This window comes from Monomorium pharaonis, chromosome 6, assembly GCF_013373865.1.
Source record: "Monomorium pharaonis isolate MP-MQ-018 chromosome 6, ASM1337386v2, whole genome shotgun sequence".
NCBI lineage: Eukaryota > Metazoa > Arthropoda > Insecta > Hymenoptera > Formicidae > Monomorium > Monomorium pharaonis.
The window spans coordinates 4,110,818-4,129,288 of NC_050472.1; the positions used below are offsets into that span (position 1 = coordinate 4,110,818).

The 18,471-nt window shown below is 42.7% G+C and overlaps 2 protein-coding genes across 7 annotated transcripts in view; one reads left to right on the forward strand and one right to left on the reverse strand.

Annotated features, from left to right (window-relative positions):
* Positions 1–179: 179 nt before the first annotated feature.
* LOC105831019 lies at positions 180–8,305 on the reverse strand. 2 transcript variants are annotated; one of them, XM_012670830.3, is made up of 15 exons: positions 8,183–8,305; positions 6,948–7,085; positions 6,312–6,508; positions 6,039–6,180; positions 5,816–5,912; positions 5,511–5,705; positions 4,942–5,094; positions 4,585–4,861; positions 4,209–4,484; positions 3,917–4,124; positions 3,393–3,580; positions 3,007–3,299; positions 2,340–2,564; positions 1,503–1,682; positions 180–1,443 (listed from the first exon to the last, which is right to left on the reverse strand). In XM_012670830.3, exons 2-15 carry the CDS (start codon positions 7,076–7,078, stop codon positions 1,285–1,287), a joined length of 2,721 nt encoding a protein of 906 aa, XP_012526284.1. In that variant the 5' UTR covers positions 7,079–7,085; positions 8,183–8,305; the 3' UTR covers positions 180–1,284. The 2 variants fall into 2 exon arrangements, with proteins under 2 accessions (XP_012526284.1, XP_012526286.1); XM_012670832.3 differs by lacking the exon at positions 2,340–2,564.
* Positions 8,306–11,286: 2,981 nt separating this feature from the next.
* Positions 11,287–18,471, forward strand: part of LOC105831017 (filamin-A) — a 36,796-nt gene continuing 29,611 nt past the window's right edge. For 3 of the 5 annotated variants that reach the window (XR_004963789.1, XR_003625847.2, XM_028190940.2), the window contains exons 1-2: positions 11,287–12,168; positions 15,252–15,631. Coding sequence is in view for 3 of the 5 variants with exons in the window: in XM_028190940.2 (XP_028046741.1) it covers positions 15,262–15,631 (370 nt within the window). In the remaining 2 variants the exon portion in view is untranslated. Of the gene's footprint in view, positions 12,169–12,231; positions 14,842–15,251; positions 15,632–18,471 lie in introns of those variants that run through there. The other 2 variants (XM_012670826.3, XM_012670827.3) reach the window with 2 other exon arrangements.

Consider the following 18,471-nt stretch of genomic DNA (forward strand, 5'->3'; position numbering starts at 1 on the left):
GTGTGATATTAATAAAAAAAAACTGTGATTTAAAAGCGTTTCAAAAAATCTTTTGCTTTACGTCAACTTCAATTTAGCACTTAGTCAAATTATAATATAAAAAAAGAGAACATTTATATTGCAAAATTAGATATATATACTAAAATATGATTAGATAATAAATCTCAAATGGAAATTCATTTTGTGATATAAATTTATTAATAATTGCTAATTACTGTTTAGAATGAGAAGTATAGCGAGAGTATATAAATCATAGGATACTTTCACACGTTTTTGCTTTAATAATGGAAGACCTCTTTAATTGATTTACATATTAGCAAGCATATACTTTTTTTCATAGGCCATATTACCTAATTTTTATATCCGAATTTACGACCTCATAGCAGTGACTTATGTATATACACACAAGTTTTACCCTCTTAAAAATTGCCTATATTAATCTTTTATTATAAAATACTAAAAGTTTTTTTCTAAAAATCTATTCGCGTATTTTGTGTGTGTGTGTGTGTGTGTGTGTGTGTGTGTGTGTGTGTGTGTGTGTGTGTGTGTTGTGCGTGTGTGTGTCCGACTTAAAAGTATAGAACGACTTAAAAATATTGTACAAAATATATAGTTTAGTATATTGTGCCTCATTAGTTATTGCATGTAACTGTGTATTATCGGTTACTCATTCTGTACGGAGTAAAACCAGAATTGACCTCTCTTTTTCGAACATGACTAGACCGTTATTACGTATGATTGCAGAGGAGTTTGCCACGCTCTTACGATGACGTGACATTAATGATAACTGAACGTCCGATATATCACGTTATTTTTGTGTCTCCGTTGTTTCACGGAAATGTGACGTGGATGATTTTTATCCTTACAACTTGATTTGACAGCACGATGCACTACGTACATAGACTAGAAAATATCGCAGCGACTACCTATCTTTCTCTATTTGATATATTGCCTTGTACAACGAATTGTGCGAAAGTTTGCCTGATATCATTTTGATATGCTAGACGAGAATAGTATATACTTTGAAAGAAAAATAAAATCCGGATCAATCTTCCCTTCGCGCCAAAATGAAACTTGTATAACTAACGTTTCATCTAAGACTACGAATTAGAGCCGCTTATCGATCTTGTATTTAACTACAGTCAAAGTAATACCCGTTTCTTTTCTTTTTGTATGTCCCTCCCGTGGAAGAGCATGTAATTAATTGATATTTTAGTTTTTCAGTAGGCTGTCTTCGATCATGGTGGCGAGTACGTCCACCAGAACGGACAGCATCGAATCGGGCTAAGGACCCGACTTATCCATGCCAATGATCTCCTCGAAAAGGCTATTCTTCCCTTCCATCCGTTCCTCGATCGTGTGCATAGCGTACCTCAGTGTCGCGGCAGCCAAATCACCCACAGACCAACGTCTGTCTATTAGAACTCTGCTCACGGTATCTAACTAAAATGCGGATTAGAAAGTGAAAAGGTAGAAGAAATTGGCTGAATATTTTTTTTTACCTTGGATAGACTGGGATTGCCAGAAGTGTAGTAGATCAGTCTTGGTGTGCCCGCTAGGGAGGAAGCAAGCCATTGAATGACGAGTTTTAGTTGCGGATCGCCTTTCAATCTAGTTCCGCATCCCCAGTTGCCGGTAGCCACGGGCAATAAACCTCCTCCCGGACTGTTCTCGTGCGGCAACTACGCATACATGATACGACATTCTATTGTAAATTATTTCGTCGCCGTATATATATATATATATATATATATATATATATATATATATATATATTAATCTTTCCTAATATAAACATAATTAGTAAAGATTTTAAATTCTTGCCATTGTGTGGGAACGTGATTATCGAACGTCATTAAGGTTTACCAGAAATACATACAAAGCTCAAGTTGTTATCATTTTAGTTCACATGGAGAATTATTCTGTCTCTTATTAACGACAGAGAAAAGAATGTATGCCGACGGTATTTTTATCCGATTTTGGTTAATTGACGAATAAAACGAAGCGACAGATGTGTAAGTGGAGAATTATAAATCAGACAGACTGAGAGACAGATAAATGTATTAGTTATGAGGATCTTTAGCACGACGAAGATGCTGGTCTCATGGTCCGCGTATCATGCATCAAATCAAAAGACAGAGAAAGAAAGAGAAAAACGGAAGAAAAGAAAAACACGAAATGTTGGACAATCTTATCTCAATGAGTCATATCTTGTCGAAGAATTCCAAGCCACAGAAAATGCTCCTTGGCCAAGCGATTTTAAATTCACGGGCTGAACACAGTCTCCATCTCATGCAGTTGCGATTATACACGTGATGCGATCAAGTCATCAGAATCACCTCCAAGACACCGAGCGTGCACGTTTCACGCTTCGTCGCCGTCTGTCCCGACTCGGACGCGGGCGGTGGAGACAGGCGTATGGTCGTATGATCATCGACCAACGTTTGGAACACTTCCGACGTGAACGTGACAGCCCAAAGTTTCCTACGTTGGGCGTCCTTCGCCTCTATTACCATTTCGCACGAGGCGTCCTCGTAGCGATCTACGTCTTCAGACTCAGACACCTGTATAGCATTTCCGGCTGCATGTAGTCCAAACTCGAAACTTTTTCATCTACCAATTATCTGCGTTAGATTAATTTCGCCCGATCGATTATGACTGTCTCTCATTCCATCTTACTCCATCATGAAGTTTCGAGGGTATAGCCAAGTGTGTCTGTATGTTTAACCCGAATCAAGGGACTGCTAAGCTATAGAAGCGTATTAAGTTTCTTCTCTGGCTCCAAAAGCAAACATTTAAAATTCGATTTATTATTACAACAAAAATAACGAATTATCGTGTTCCAAGTTTTTTCTTTTAGAGGCCAAAGAAGTCGCGCAATTGCATTCATAATTATTTTTACAAAGTGAATTTCATCGCGGGGAACACAAATTTGGGTCTTTTTACTGATTCAGTTATTTCGTTCGCAAAGGCGTAACACGTTTAGTGTTCAAACTTGTTCCTTACTGATTGCTGTCTCCGATTTTTCTGTCGAGCGAGCTCCAAACTGAGACTCCTCACAGCCAAGGCCAGCTTATGCTGCTGATTAACGTCGTTCGCGTCGAGGAACGGCTGCGGTTCGCCCTCCTGGACCGGCACACCAGCGAACGATTCGCTCAGAGCGCGTTTCAGAAGCGAACCGGCGAATCGTACAACCGCGCGATCCCTTGCGTCCAATTCTCGGCTTTCATCCGCCATTATCGGATCCTCCAGCCACTTTGACAATTGCTCGTAGACCTCCTCCAACTCGGAACAAAAATCTGCACGCGCGAAAGTTTTAAACTTTTCAGTTGGTTTATTCTTGCTCCCGCTGAGCAAACGTCGAGCGTGAGTGATCTTTATCAAATACTCGCCAGAATTGTATTCGGTACTGAAACTGTACTTGCTGCTCGCGCTCGTATCTTTCCTCTGAAACATAGGCCCCTGACTCTGCCGGAATCGACCCAGCCATTTTTGCTCTGCCTCCAGAGACTCCTTCAGAAACTCCTCGTCCACCGTCTCGTCCCGCAAAACGAAACCCCTCGAACCTCCTCTTTTCAACCTGCAAGATTGCATCCGATAAAAGTCAATCGAAATGATATAACTACAATAAATATGTTAAATATAATAATTAAAAATACACGCGCAATTATCTAGCATACCATTTGTATTCCACAGAACAGAAAATTAACGATGACCTAGATCATAAGGTTTTTTTTTGTTGCAGAGTTTTTTTAGCCATTTTTAATCTGAGCGTAGATGAAAAAAAAAATCAAGATTTTTCGCTTATTGCGATTATTATTCTCTCTAAACTGTCTAGACTTTGCTTATTAATATTGTTTTATTTATTTCCACGTATCTGATAGCGTCCCGTATCTCTTCATGAACTTTGACTCACTTGATGTCTTGATCGCCAACGTGGCTACCGCTAACGCTTATGCCAACGGCGTAACTGCTCTCCCCGGAAGAGGTGTTCGAGGAAGTCACCCCGGTCGCCGTACTCTCCCGCTTGAGAGCGTCCTTCAGTCGCTGCGCGAAAGTTCCTCTTCCCTCGGGCGTATCTAACTGCGCGCTGTAGAGCTTCGTCACCTTCTGCTCCTCTTCCTCTGAAAAATCGATTCGCTTGATAGAAACACATCTTCTCTTTTTCACTCTAATCGAGTTTGGGGTTTGTCTTGTCGCACGCGTACCAGGTTCCTCATCGATAGTCTCCTTAGCGCTGTGAAAACTGTCGGTACTCTGACTGTTGCAGCTGCTGTAGACCGACATCTGACCGAGCTGCCGCGTCACCGGTAGTACCTCGCCGCTGGATCCGAGCACGATGAATCGGTTCCTTTGGCTCGTGTAACTCGCGTCCTTGCACACCTTGTGAGGGCTCGGCGATCTCATCGATTTGCCGTTAGGCCTGCTACGCACCTCCGTCGCGTTCTCCGATTTGTGGCGTTCGTCGCGCGGAGGCTGCTTGTCTGTCAAAAGGGAGGAAAGAAAGAAAAATTTTAATGACATTAAAAGAATCGTGTGAGTAAATCGCGCGAATTACTGATCGCTTCCTCCGTAATCCCCCACCTGTCTTGGAATTATTGCTCCCCGGGAAAACCTTGTCCTCGCCCTCCGTCTCCGGCGGGGTGCTGCTGAAGCTCTCGCCGATCGGCGACAATCTGCGCGAGCCCAGGCCGACCTCCGTCTCCGGCTCGCTCTTGATCGGATCCGTGGGACTGCCGGGCACGCGCCTCTGGCGGAATCCCAACAGCGACTTGTTCATCTCCCTCAGGATGTTGTCCTCCTCGAACTGCGTCAACGGCAATCGCGAGTAGTCCTCGGGATCTATGCAGCAGACCGTTACCTGCGCTCGGAAAACTGTACGATTGTTTGCCTTCTCATCGCCAGAGAGCGCGAATCCGAGACTTCCCGCACTTCACTCACCACGTTCGGATTCGGGATACCCTCGAATATCGCCTTGTGCCGCGGATCGTTTATCCTCGCAATATGCCTGACACCCTCGATTATCAGAACTTCGTTGTCTTCTAAGGCCTCGACGGATAGCATCGCGGCGAGCATCTCCGGATGCGTCGCCACCTGTAGAAGGATTCACATGCATCTCTTCCGGTTTGACATGGGCTGAATTTTAATTGTATATGTCAAAATGTTAAAGGGTGAATCTAGAATTCAAACAAGGAAAATAATTTGAAAACAGATGGGAGCCGCGGAAAGCGATCTGTAATTTATGTAATTTATTTAAATCAATTCTTTGACGTCTATAACCTTTATGATATCGTAGGGATAGAGTTAAGCTTTGTTTATGAATCAATTGAACAAGAAAGAACATTTAGAAAATTTTCTCTTATTTATAAATCATAGTATGAAGCGTTCGATCTATGTTTACATGATATTTGTTTTCTTTTTCTGAACTCTAGATTCATCTAAAGTTTCGACATACAATTAAGAATTTTTTTTACGCATAGCACTTAATCATATTTTTTCTAATTAGTTACATGTACAGTCTCCTGCGTGACATCGTCATCGAGCACGCCGCCGCCAATTTTAGCATTCACGAAACAAACTTGTAGTACTTTTGCTTCCGCCTCGATTCTCTCCAACCGTCCCTCGTGACGTATTGTTAGCGGACAAAGAGGTACGTTACTTTCCAGCCAATCTTCAATGGTCAGCCACTGCTTAGACGTCATCACCTGCGAATGGTAATTAAAAGCGTTTTGCACTTTGTGAAAAAAAAAAGAAGAGAGACGATTTCTGGGAAAAGAATTTGAAAAAAAATTAAATTTAATCGTATACCACGTACCTGTCTGGAAATTATCAGACGGCCTTCGAGTGCGTGCTCCGTCTCCAGATAGTTATAATAATGAAAGATACTTCTGAGCTTGGCTTTCTGTGCGTTTCTGGAAAGAGCAATAAAGTACGTGTGAAATTCTATCTCACTGTCTTTTCCGTTTTATTAAACTTAAAAAGCGATCGGGACTTTTCTTCGGCGTGGCTCTTGAAAGGCCACCACTCGAGTTACTCACTTGTGAAGGTGTCTGAAGAAGTTTGTAAAGTTGAAATCGCGCAGCGTAGGGTGAGTCTTCGCGGTTCTCTTCGGGTACGTAGAGAAGAACGCGTTCGCGATTAAGGAGGAGACAAAGGCGTAACTGTATTCGACACTGTCGCCTGAAATAAATTGATTCTCGAGTCGTCGAAGTTTTACGCAGATTCACAATTTTTGATTCGCGAGGTCGTTAGAAATAATTTAGACAGCGAAGTATTTTTTTTTTAATAAATTGGATAGGTATGTCGGATACCTTGCTGCTGGAGACTGAAGTGTAAACCTTGCGGGGGTTTCGTAGATTTTAAGGCCTTCGCCCTTTCCACTATTCGCGGTATTGTCTTTGTGAACACTTGCTCCCGTTCAGCGAGATCGAGATCATTGTCTAGGAAGGTCCCCAACTTGGAGAATAGGTCGGCGTCCTGCACGTCTTCCTCGGGATCGAGGCTTATGCTGAACGAAACAAATCCATAGAGCGTTTTAGCGTTGTAAAAACAGTTGTGAACTTCGTTCACATTATATTACTTATTGCATGCAATATTATCTAAATAACAATGTCCAAAACCGAAACGTCTTAAACATGTTTTTAGACACCATGTTTAAAAAATGACATTAAAATATCTTTGAGATATTTTATGTTCAAATTTTGAACACGCGTGCTGTTTGTAGTTAATTATTTGCCCACGTAAATACATACATCGTATTTATTTCAGAATGCAAATTAACTTGGCGAAGTAAATATACCCTCTAAATATCTCTAGAATTAATAAACACTTGAAAATTGCACAGATGCAATTTTCACTCTTTTAGAGTAACGTTTTACTCTACGGGATTTAAAGAGTGATTAGATGATACGCAAAAAGCAACGCGAGTGGAATAACTCGAGTCGTACTTGCACATGTCATGCAGTCGTTGCATCGCGTCTATTAGGTCCTCGGAGTTTTTAGCCGTGGCGGCTTTGTCCAGCTGCTTTACGATAGCCGGCCACCAAGGCAGGTCGCACGGTAGCATTACTAGAGCCATTCTGGATCTGCGAGGCACAGAAAAGGAAAATAATCGAAATCGTGTACAATTTAAGCGGAGCGACCGTCGGGCTTACTCGTCTTTTGATTGATTGTACTCCTCGTCAGAGAAAAACGCGTCGAACGAATCTTTCGGAAGCTATAGCTACCTGCGGCATTGCGATTTTTCATGCGTTTAACGGAGCGATGGTTTGGCAACGCGCTGATCGATTTGAATTTACAGTCGTGACGTGATATGTCAAAGCTACGCGTGATGGACGCGCCGAAGTAACGCGATCGCAAAATAAAACCGGCCGGGAAAGTTAATCGGTCCCCACCCCTACACATAAATCTCCCGTCCCGTGATCGCCCGATTGCATTTACATGCGATACAATCACGGATTTATTTGCCGATCGATTTACAATTTCCTTGCCGATTATGTGGTTGAAATCGAATTCAAATTGAAGCTCAATGAGTTAATGTTTATGCTAATAACTGTTATCCTTGAATCTTTGTATTTTTATCCCTGACTTTTAATTTTATTTTTAAGTTTTTTTTTTTTGCTTAAATTTTGTAACTGAAGAGTTCGAGCTTAAATTTTTAGAGATTTGGATTTTAGAGATTGAATTTCTAGGCGCTCAAATCAGATCGTGCATCCTGAGCACAGATGCTAAAATCTTAAATTTACGTCTAAATAAAAAAAAAAATGTTTTCCAATTCTTTTTAAAATATTTAAAACTTCAAAATATTAAGTAGACTTTTGAAATAAAATTATCCCTCGGATTTTTGAATAGCCTAGCAGATTAATGCGAGGATTGGATTCCGGTCCTTTTCGTTCTGTCGATTGTTTGCGCGATCGCGCGTAAAATCTAAAGAGCGTAATCGTTCGTATTCCCTCGCGAGGAAAACGCCTGGTCGCCCACGCAGGCGCAGGCCAGAGGGTTGACTGATGGTTAGTAACCTCGTCCCACGAGGCGAATATAATTAGTCTCTCTCTTTCACCGGGCAGGGAATTCGTCGACGGGAACGACGACGCACGACAACGGCGACGACGATGATGACGAGCGTGCGACGGCCGTCCCCTCGGCCCTCCGGCGTCGACAACCACCACGTTTACATAATCACCTCCTTTGTTCCTCCTCGCGGCCTAGGTCGGATCAGCTGACGCGTATGAACGGGTCTCACGTCTCGCGTCCCGTCGTCGCGACGACGACGACGACGTCGTTCACCGACGGCGACGTTCCCGGCGCCCTGATCGCACCCACGAGACGCCGGCACATAGTCGAGTCGGGGGGGAGGGGGGCCGCACGGCGGACCCTCGCGGACTTTCGCTACTCGCCGGCTAGGATCAACCCCGCGATTTCGGTCCGTTGGAATCGTCGCCGTCCTTCGTCGTTCAGGTCTCCGTGTCTCGCGTTCCTTCCGCTTCAATATGCTCCGGAAGCAGCGTTAGGCGGGAAGAGTCTTTGGAGACCAACGACGTCTTCTCGGTCCTTGGCTCTCCCAGGTTCCAGACGAGAGAGAGGGGCTGTTTTTTCTTTTCTCCGGAAATCTGGAAATCCCGAGCACGCGAGCGTGTCGCACCCCTCCCGCCGCGCCGGCTCGATTGATCGTCGTCGCGGCCGCAGCGGAGCGGAGCTGAAGGGCCGCGCGAGTAGCGAACCGTTACTACTGCGGCCTGGACTACTACCCGTTACTACTGCCACCGCCGCTGCCGCCTCCGCCTCCGCCGCGCCGCTCGCTGTCCGTAACCACTGCCGCACCACGTCCCCCCTCGTGGCACCCTAACGATCGTCCCGTCTCTGTCGCTACTTTAAGCGTCGCGAGCGACGGTCAGCGTCGCACCTGCTATTTATAGAAAGCGGCGCCGGCGCCCTGCCAAACTCTATATAGACGCGATATTGTGTAGTAAGTCAAAAATTGACCGGACTACGCTGGTCGGGATCTGCTTGGAAAAGACCGCGCGTCACGTGCTCTTTCAAATGTTTTTTTTTTTTTTAATGAAGGAGAGCACACGGTTTGAATAAATTTTATTTGATGGTGTGTTCGATGGCGAACGGAAGTCTTCTTTCACGATTAGTTGAAATATTTTTCAGACTTGAGATGGTATAGGATTCTTACAAAATAGAGAATTGATGTTGATATAAATAAAAAATAGCTTGACAGAATTAGTTTATGAATTATAAACTTGAATAATTTTTTGAGACGTATTGTTTTTAATAGTTATATCGCGTTTTCAGCAATCTTGGCAGAAACTGTTTTTTTTTCTTCTTATTTTATAGTAAATTAATTTTTTTTCTAAATGAATATCTTCGTTGAACAAATTCTTGTGAATATAAGAATTACGCGATTTCTCGGAATTTATTGTCAAAATCTGGTTTTAAATTGGAGCTTGTTGCGAGAATGCATAATACTATAATAGAATATACGTTTTGTAAGTGCACTTCATTCACGAGCTCTTCTATGCTATTGAAGTACCGATGTAGAAGACTACTACTATACCGATAGTAGGTTGCAAATATTTCATATGAAATAGGGGAAAGTGTGATGCTTGACATATTTTCTCTTTGCTTTTTTAATTTCGAAATAAAACGCGTATGCATCACAATTCGTGAAACGATATGAATGAAGGATCGATGCCGCTTTTTTTTTTAGCATCGATCAATCTCGAACAGAGATACGTCTGACATTTTGACTTGGCGAGAAAAGCCAGTAATCCGATACGAAGCTAACAGTGGCAAACTATTGGCAGTTTGCCATCAGCAACCTTGTACCAGATTTACTCAACGTTTACTCATAACTATTTATATGTTGCACGCTTGTGCACAATCTATCTTCAATATACTCTGCCGATTCATTCACCGATGGTTTAGCTTTGAATATCGCGTTATAAGATTTATTATTGCATTTATAATAATAATTCAGTATATGTGTTATATTAGACGAGTGAAATTTACAAAAGTAAAAACTAATTAATTTCATTTTTCCAAGTTCATAATTTTATAATATTAAGCAGTTAATTAGTTTACAACTTTATCAATTTTCTTTACTCCTTTACTGTTATTTTAAGGAAATAATTAGTTTAATAACTATAATTGTGTGAAAATTTCGTTATAACACACATTTTTACACACAATTATACTTACAATAATAAAATTAAATAATAATTAAGTGTGTATATTATATTACAAGATATATTTTCGAAAACTAAAACTATTACCCAGATAGCACAGAGAGTTCAAAAAGAACTCAATTGTATGTTATCAATTATGAATTCTTTTTAAGATGGAAAAAGAATTCTTTTTGTGAAAAGAATTGTGACATACAATTGAATTCTTTTTGAACTTTCTGTGCTATCTGGGTAGTTTCATATTTGATAAATCCTTTATAAATCTGTGAATACACACACAAACATGTAATTAGTTTTTACAACTTTATCAATTTTCCTTACTCCTTATTTTATTAGAGTTTGACTTTTGAAAGACTTACATTCTACATATATGTATAACGAGGATGCAATATAATATATGTAGTATGTATATTATTATGCATATAAGTATTACAGTGCAATGCAGCACTCACATCAAATAACCGCGTCGAACCCAGTCTCCAGTGTGACAGTGGCAATTACGATATCGCAACAGAATATCGTAATTTCCTACGGAATCGCCGTTTTGTAATATTTAATACTCATGCATTGTATCCCGCCACTGTGCACGGCACAAAGACGAATAAATTAGAGCGTTTCGAAATGCGCGGCGGGAGTGGGCTGTGCTTTTGGATCGGCGCGCTCACACGCGCGGAGATATCAACGCCCGATCGAGAGAGATCTCGCCTAATTCGCATAATTGGAATTGAAGTCTCCGCCGTGTCATCACGCGAAATCCACTCGGGGGGGCACCGCGCGTCGTTCCTCCATCCTATTTTACACATTACACCGCGTATTCTTGCCGTTTTATCACTCGCTTGTTGCCAAATACCGAAGATGAATAAAAAAAACGACGCATAATTTTACGATGCAAAAATCGTAAAATTTCCTCAGCTTTTGTAAATCAGGAGGCATTAAGAAAATACTCATTGCCTCAGGAAAACATAGGTTTACTCAATCAACAATTTTATTTTACTCGAGACTGGTTGAAACATTCTCGAGTGTCAACCTTCATTCAATTGCTATATAAATGAGCGTTATGACTCGATAAGTCATTCGATATACGCTTGCGCTATTATGGTCGTGCTCGTGAGACTCGATTAGAGTTCTACTGACGTCACGGAAAGGCGCCGGATAGGGTATGAAATAAGCAGCACAAGCTAAACAGCGAGATGTTTATTAATATGTTCGCCCGTCGTTCAGGTGCAGAGAAATTCGCCTGTTCGTATGCAGCGCAGACGATTGCGGTTCCGACAGGTGCCACCACCTTGCGGAAACGCTGGCGCGCTTCTTCTGCCGTCTAGAACTCAGGAAAGTATCAGTCGCGGAACTTGCGGCGAACTCCAATAAATGATGTAGGTACAGCTAGAACAAAAGTACACAGGCTTGCGAAAGAAACGTATTCTCAGGTGAGAAATGTCGATTTTAATTAAAAATAGACTGTTATACATTCATTTCCATGTCATCCTTACAAAATAGAATCTAATCTCGACGCTTTCGCGAAATTTTAAAGGACTCTGGACCTTCCTCTCGATCACGGCGGTGATTCCGAGATGATTCTCTAGATTTTAGTCGGGTAACAAATCGGCGTGGAAAATGCTCAAATCTTCGTCTCTCGGCTCTACGTGCCGTTTGACGACGAGACCCCATGTCGGCGCCATGTTGACGTTCGCCGCTACGTTCCTGCTGCCATTACAATCGCTCTCGGACCCCACGGTCCCACAACGGGCGATTGTATCGGAGGAAGGGGTCTCCATGTCGGTTCAGTGAGCTCACGCACGTCGAACACTCATCAGCTCACGGCGCCGCGGCGGTACGTCCAAAAATGGCGTTCCTCGCGTTAGCGTAGTTCGCCGTCGCCGTCTTCGCCGCAGCCCGTCGTCGACGTTCGTCAGCGTCGTCACGATCCGCTCGCCGAACGATCCGGTGGAGCCGAGGGGCGCCAGCCCGAGGAACAGCCAACGTAAATATAGCAGTTCGCATACCGTGCGTTCCTACGTCCTACGTGCGTGCGTGCGTGCGGTTACGTGGGCGAGTGTGGATGCGTGCCTGTGTGCATGTGCGTTTCCGTTGAGGTACACGCGACGACGATGACGACGAGTACCCTCCGGATGCGGCGTGCGACGTCGTGGAGTTTCTACGTCGTCGCTTCTACCGAGCAGACAACGACTGGACTGACGAACAGGGGGACTCCGTTTATCACAAAGTGCTTCTGACGAGGTGCTTGAACGATAAGCTTTATCCTCGAAGTAATCGTTGAACGATTAAAACGTACCGGCAGCGCCGTTTACCTATGACAATTCGGAAGAGCTGTCGAGAGCGATACGATGGCGATCACGAGGATGCTTGTGGAATGAGGAGTCTTCAATCTGAAATCTAGAATATCAGAGAAGGATGAAAATTTACAAGCCCTAATTTGTGAGACCGAAGGTTTCTAAGAGCTTCTTTAAAAGCTTCAGGGGATTCATGTTACCAAGGATACGCGAGTTTAATCAAATATTTCTGAATATTCGAGAATCTAGACTCGATGATCAATTTCAAGGAAGATCTTGGAGCTTGCAATAGAATTCTGCACAAGATCTTTTAGCAATTTATAGAAAAAGTGCGAAAGAGTCATAAGTTTATAATGACCTAGATCGAAAATCCATTTTAACATCCCCGTTTTTTTTCTCTCTCCAATGAAGCAAGAGCCTGATAAACCGAGTCCCGCGCTGTTACTTCACACTGCCTCTTCGACTTCGATCCGTCGACGATTGCGCAATCTCCGTTCAACGTGCGAAACGTCCGATAACGATCTTCCGTCCAGCTAATCCGGAACGGTCATCTAGATCGTTCGATTCACGCCAATTTTTCAGAGCGGCGGGAGATACGTGCGTGTGCCTGCGTGCATGCGTGCGCGGTGAATAAAATTTGAGAGCGCGCGGTGAAAGTCGTTGCATACACCCGCCGCGGCGTGTATCGCTTAGTGAATTTGATTCACGGGTGTCGTTCACGTGCGGATGCGCGAGAGCGATCCTCGTTCGATTTCGCCTGACACGTTCTGATAAGCCCCGAGATTTATCTTTCCCGGCAAGTGTCCCGCGACATTGTTGTGGAAACGTGCGTTTAAAGAAAGAGCAAACAATAGCGGCCCTCTTGACAAACCCAATTCTCCCACGGTGATTCTTTATTACGTCTCAATTACGCTACCCCTTTTTTTCAAGCGCGTTTACCGAGTCACGCGATCTTATAGCGCGGTCGGACGCAGATTCGTTCGCGGACCATTACGTAATACGCGCGAAAACGGCGGAGTTTTTAATTAACGCCTGGGCCTATTTGTCCGAAAGTCGGGGGAAAGAGCCCGCTGTTGATCGGTCGCGACGACCGCGCTCTGCCCACCGTAGATATTTACGCACTTACGCAAGCAAGTCACCGGTCAGACGAGCTTACGGGAGACAACAATGATGTCATGCGGCGATGAGACAACTCGCCGCCGCTGGCGTGCACGGATTATTACGCATAAACTTGGAAAATCGCGACGCGCCTACATGCATGGAAATTTTGTTTCCCCTTGTTCTAAGTTTTGCGAGATCGCGTCGGGAGATTATCGAGGGTAGTTTAACGTTTTCAACGGCAAAATTCTCGCGTTGAGACACACCGTCTGACTCAAACGACCGCCGGAAGCACGGATTAGCCTCAGAAACGGAACCCGGCTGCGGCTTGCCTCGCGATAGCATCTCTCGACTCGGGTTCTCTTGCGTGGAAAAGTAGACGGCTGCAACCTAAATTTTTACGTTAATAAAAAAAATTTTTTTTACTGCTCGATATACGAGCACCGAGCGTGTCGCTTATTCCGCTCGCAATTAGCGAGAGTCTCCCGATAAGACGCGCCTCGACGCCTCCCCGATCTTTTTTATTAACGTCTCCAGCGTAAGTGGGTTATCACGCGAGTCCCAAGTGAGTTGCTGAAAAAAAAAAAAAAAGTTTATCATTTATCTCACGCATTTATTTCACTGTTCGCGTGCCGCTTCGGTTTCTAGCGGAGTTTGCCCTCAACGCTTTCTTGCGCGGTTTCTCCGTTTGACTCGCGGATCGAGGCGAGTCGAAGCCGCCGAAAGCGCGGAGCCAGATTTTGTCGAGGACGCAGACACGCGGAAATAAGTTGCAGGTATACCCGCACCGCGAACACCGGCACTTTCACCGCGCGAAGTTTTCCCCCCTGGATCCTCTTCTCGTTAATGAACAATGCACGACCGTCGCCGCCGTCGCGGTTTTTCCGCCGCGGAATTCAATCGAGCTCCTCGCGCGCAATGGCGCGACCTTAAAGGTCGCGTTCACAGGCCGCATCACACTCGAGTGTTTCGCACGAGCAATTAAACATTTCGTAATTTATCGCTCGTTACTTCGGTGCGCGCCGTGATTTGTTCTTAATCGAAACGATTAATTACAACCTGTAGCGATAAAAACGCGAAATATATTCGTAAACGTTTTTTATGCAATCGTAAGCGTAATTCTCTCGTGTCGCGACTTCTTATTTTGTCTCAACGCGAGATTAAAACGCGTTGAGATCATTTTAATCATTTAATATTAAAGAATTTCGAACTTGATGAAGAATTAAAATTGAGATAATTTGCGTGCAGATAGAAAATGTCTTGAAGTAAGTAAATAAAATTATTTCTATTTTTATTTCAAGCGATTTTAGGTACAAACTAGTCAATCAGAGATTATATCTTACTTATGTAAATAAAACTATTATTTGAAATAAAAAAAACTTGAAATAAATATTTCAAAAAAACTTTGAAATAAATATTTTACTTGCACCTTCGAGAATTTACTTGCTATAATGATTATTTTGGTTCGCACGTTTTGATATCTTGTACATGCATGTAAATAATTATAAAAACCTCTTTTCGAATAACTTTCTTTCCCGAACGGTTCCCAATTAAGTCTTTAATCGAAAAGGAAAGCGCGCGCAAGTTATCGAATTTTATCTGATCGCAATAGCAGGACGAGTTCAACAGGTACATACATACAAACATATATATAAGATCGGTCACGTGACTACAGGAATCTGAGAATGCAGTCGACCGAGCAGCTGCGACCGGAGCAGCTGGTGGGCCTGGTGGCCCGCTCGGCTGAGGGTACGGCCGCCAAGGGGATGCCGATCAAGGGCCACGAGGACCTCTGGGTAGAGATCCAAGCCAACACCTTTCGGAACTGGGTAAACGAACATCTGAAGCACGCCAGCGACGTGGGCGGCGGCCCCGTGTTGGACCTCGCCGAGGACTTTCGAGACGGCACGCGTCTCTGCGCCCTGGTCGAGGTGCTGACGAAACGCCGGCTGCCCCGATGGAACCCGCGACCGGCGAACCAGCACCACCATCTGGAGAACGTGTCCACGGCGCTGCAGGCCATCGAGGCCGATGGCGTCAAGCTCGTCAACATCGGTAAGCGAGTCACATGTGGTTGATTCCTGTCGGAAGTAGAATCATTGGAATATGTACATACAAAGTGAGCGCGGCTTTATTATTAGCGACGGAACGTTTTAAACATTGAGTAAAAGATACCGAACGCATTTAACAAACCGAAATTAAAATAAAATTAATAAATATAAAATTACATTGGGCATGTAAGTTCTTAATAAGGTTTATGATAGAAAAATGTTCTCATACCAAGAAGAGCGATTAATCAAACTTTATTTTTCTCCTTTCAAGTAATGAATTATATTTGCACACAAAGAATATTTTCTTAAAGATGCACTCATTACTCGAAAGAAACTTTTGTAAATAGAAAATGTATTCTTGAATAAAGTAAATATTATTTATCTTACATGTTTCATCAATTCATACATAAACCAGCAAATCTCTCATAAATTCAAATTTATTTGAAATGCATTCTGAATCCTAATGGTTTTATATATTTTAAAGGAATATTAAGTCAAACAACAATTTTTTGCTTATTACTCTGATCTTTCTTCGATAATTTTATACAAACTTCCAAAAATATATTCTTCAAGAGAGTATTATTTTTGAAAGTTTGTAATATATGATATGAGTTTTTTAAATATTTATGATAAATATATTTTCAAACAATTAACAGTAAAAAGATATATTTTATTGTTTGTAAAAAATCACTACTTAATTATTAGAAAGAAAAATTAAATTGACTAATCGCTGTGTAGAATTGATATTTTTCTCTACGTTATTACACATATATTTACATTTGTTCTGCATAATTTGCATTGAATGTTGATTACCTCGTTTTAATCAAATCGATAATAATTTCCGCTATTTTTTTGTATTATCTATCGTCTTTTGTGTCACGGTGAGGTCCGCTACGTTTCTTCGCTACGTTGCGAAGAAATTGCCTTCGTCGCGGCGCTCGAACCTTCGCATTTTTACGATCCGCAATGCAGACAAAATACCGTGTTTTATACGGATTGACGAGGATGGCAAGGGTACAACAACGCGCGGCGAAGGCCGTCCGTTCGTCCACGGTCGCGCGAAACCGTCAAGGCGTTGCACGCGCTCAACGTCCAATTACGCTCCGTAATTGGAACGACGTTATGACTTGCGCCTCTACAATATATCCTGAAATATCCCAGTAATCCGCCATCAGTAATTCGCATTGAAACGCGTGCGATTTGGTCTTCCATCACCCAGACCGTTTTACCGCTTTTTTTTTTTAATTATTACATATATGGGCATGAAATGCTCGCGGAAAAAAAAACGAACTAGGACACTTCGAGTCTTTTCTGTAACGTACACGTTTGTCGTAGCAGCGTCACGCTCGTTTACTCGACGATTATTTTATCATGCGGAAGAATTAGATAACACTGATCGGGTTTTTATTGACGAAGCCGGGATTTTTTTTTCCAAGAGAGAGAGAAGGAGAGACATTTTTCTCTCTTCGCGCTAAGCCGCATTAGTTACTTCTGACTAATGCGGTTTCTGCGTTGACATTTAAATGACCGCGTTTTACGTTATGTTCAAATACAAGTGACACGATTGTGCTTCCCGTTTCTGTCCTTCTCGATCTACTTAATCTTTTTCGACATACATATCCGATAATCGACATGCCGCATCTCATAACACGTTCATCGATCGCCACTAGAGATATTAAGAAGAAAAAAAAAACCAATAATCAAGAGTGACATTTCTGTGTGATATTCAGATGACCATATGAGCGATACTTATTCGATTGTGTGGTCCTCCTTCCTCTAATCCGCTTAATTTTTTTTTGACTGATATCGATGCGCTACAACTCGTTCGGCAGAGATACGTAATGAGCCACGTGGGTGAAGTTCCCGCCGTGTTCATTATCTCTTTCTGTCCGGCCGTGGCGTGCCGAGGTGCGTGAGAGAAGACGCGTTATTAATAATGCTATGCAATCAAACTACGAGGGGGAGGAGCCGCCAGGACGCATTCTACAGATAATGAGCAATCGCTGGAAATGCGCGTCTTCCTCCTCTCGCAACGCGCGCGGGAGAAAGAGAGAGACCGCGCGTAGAATATACTTCACCGCGCCTCGCCCGACCCGTACGCGCTAATCGCGTTACGATCTTCCTCTTTTTTTCCCCCCCGTGCGTAATATACTTTCGAAAAATTAGCTCCCTTAAAATATCGTTTGCTCCTGATTGCGCACGTACGCACGGGCAAATTGCCGCGCGCACGAACGTAATCATCAACGTAACGTCATCGCGATCCTCTTGCAGTTTAATTCGACTTCCCTGCATTCTCTTCTGTACGATTTTTCTGTCTCTGAAAGAACAAGGTTGGCAATAATGATCAAGTTCCGGTGGAATAGATCCAATTAAATTGTTCGATTAAATAAAAAATATCTAACATTCAATAATTATATTAATACACTGAGATTATTATTATTTCTAGTAAATAAATTATTTATTTTTACGCACACTGAATATTATCTTTTTAAATAAGGTATATTTTACAGAAATATATTTCAGAAGTATATTTCACAGAATATTTCACCGAAATGTATTTCGTTTTTATAACAAATAAATGTTTTTATAACAAGTATCGAAGAAAACGTCACAAGAAATATTTGGTTTTCAATACTTCGACATTTTCCCCTCAGTGTAGAAACTGAGCACTTGATTGAAATTATTTTACTAAAGCTTAATTACTAAGTATTATCTGGGCTTGCCGAACTCTTTTTCCCAGTATATTTTCCTCACGACTTAGTCTTACTCTTTCTCGGGTCGTTTTCTCGGACTGCCCACGTCGAGGCACGGCCTCGGAATGCAAACGATCGAAGTCATTACGTA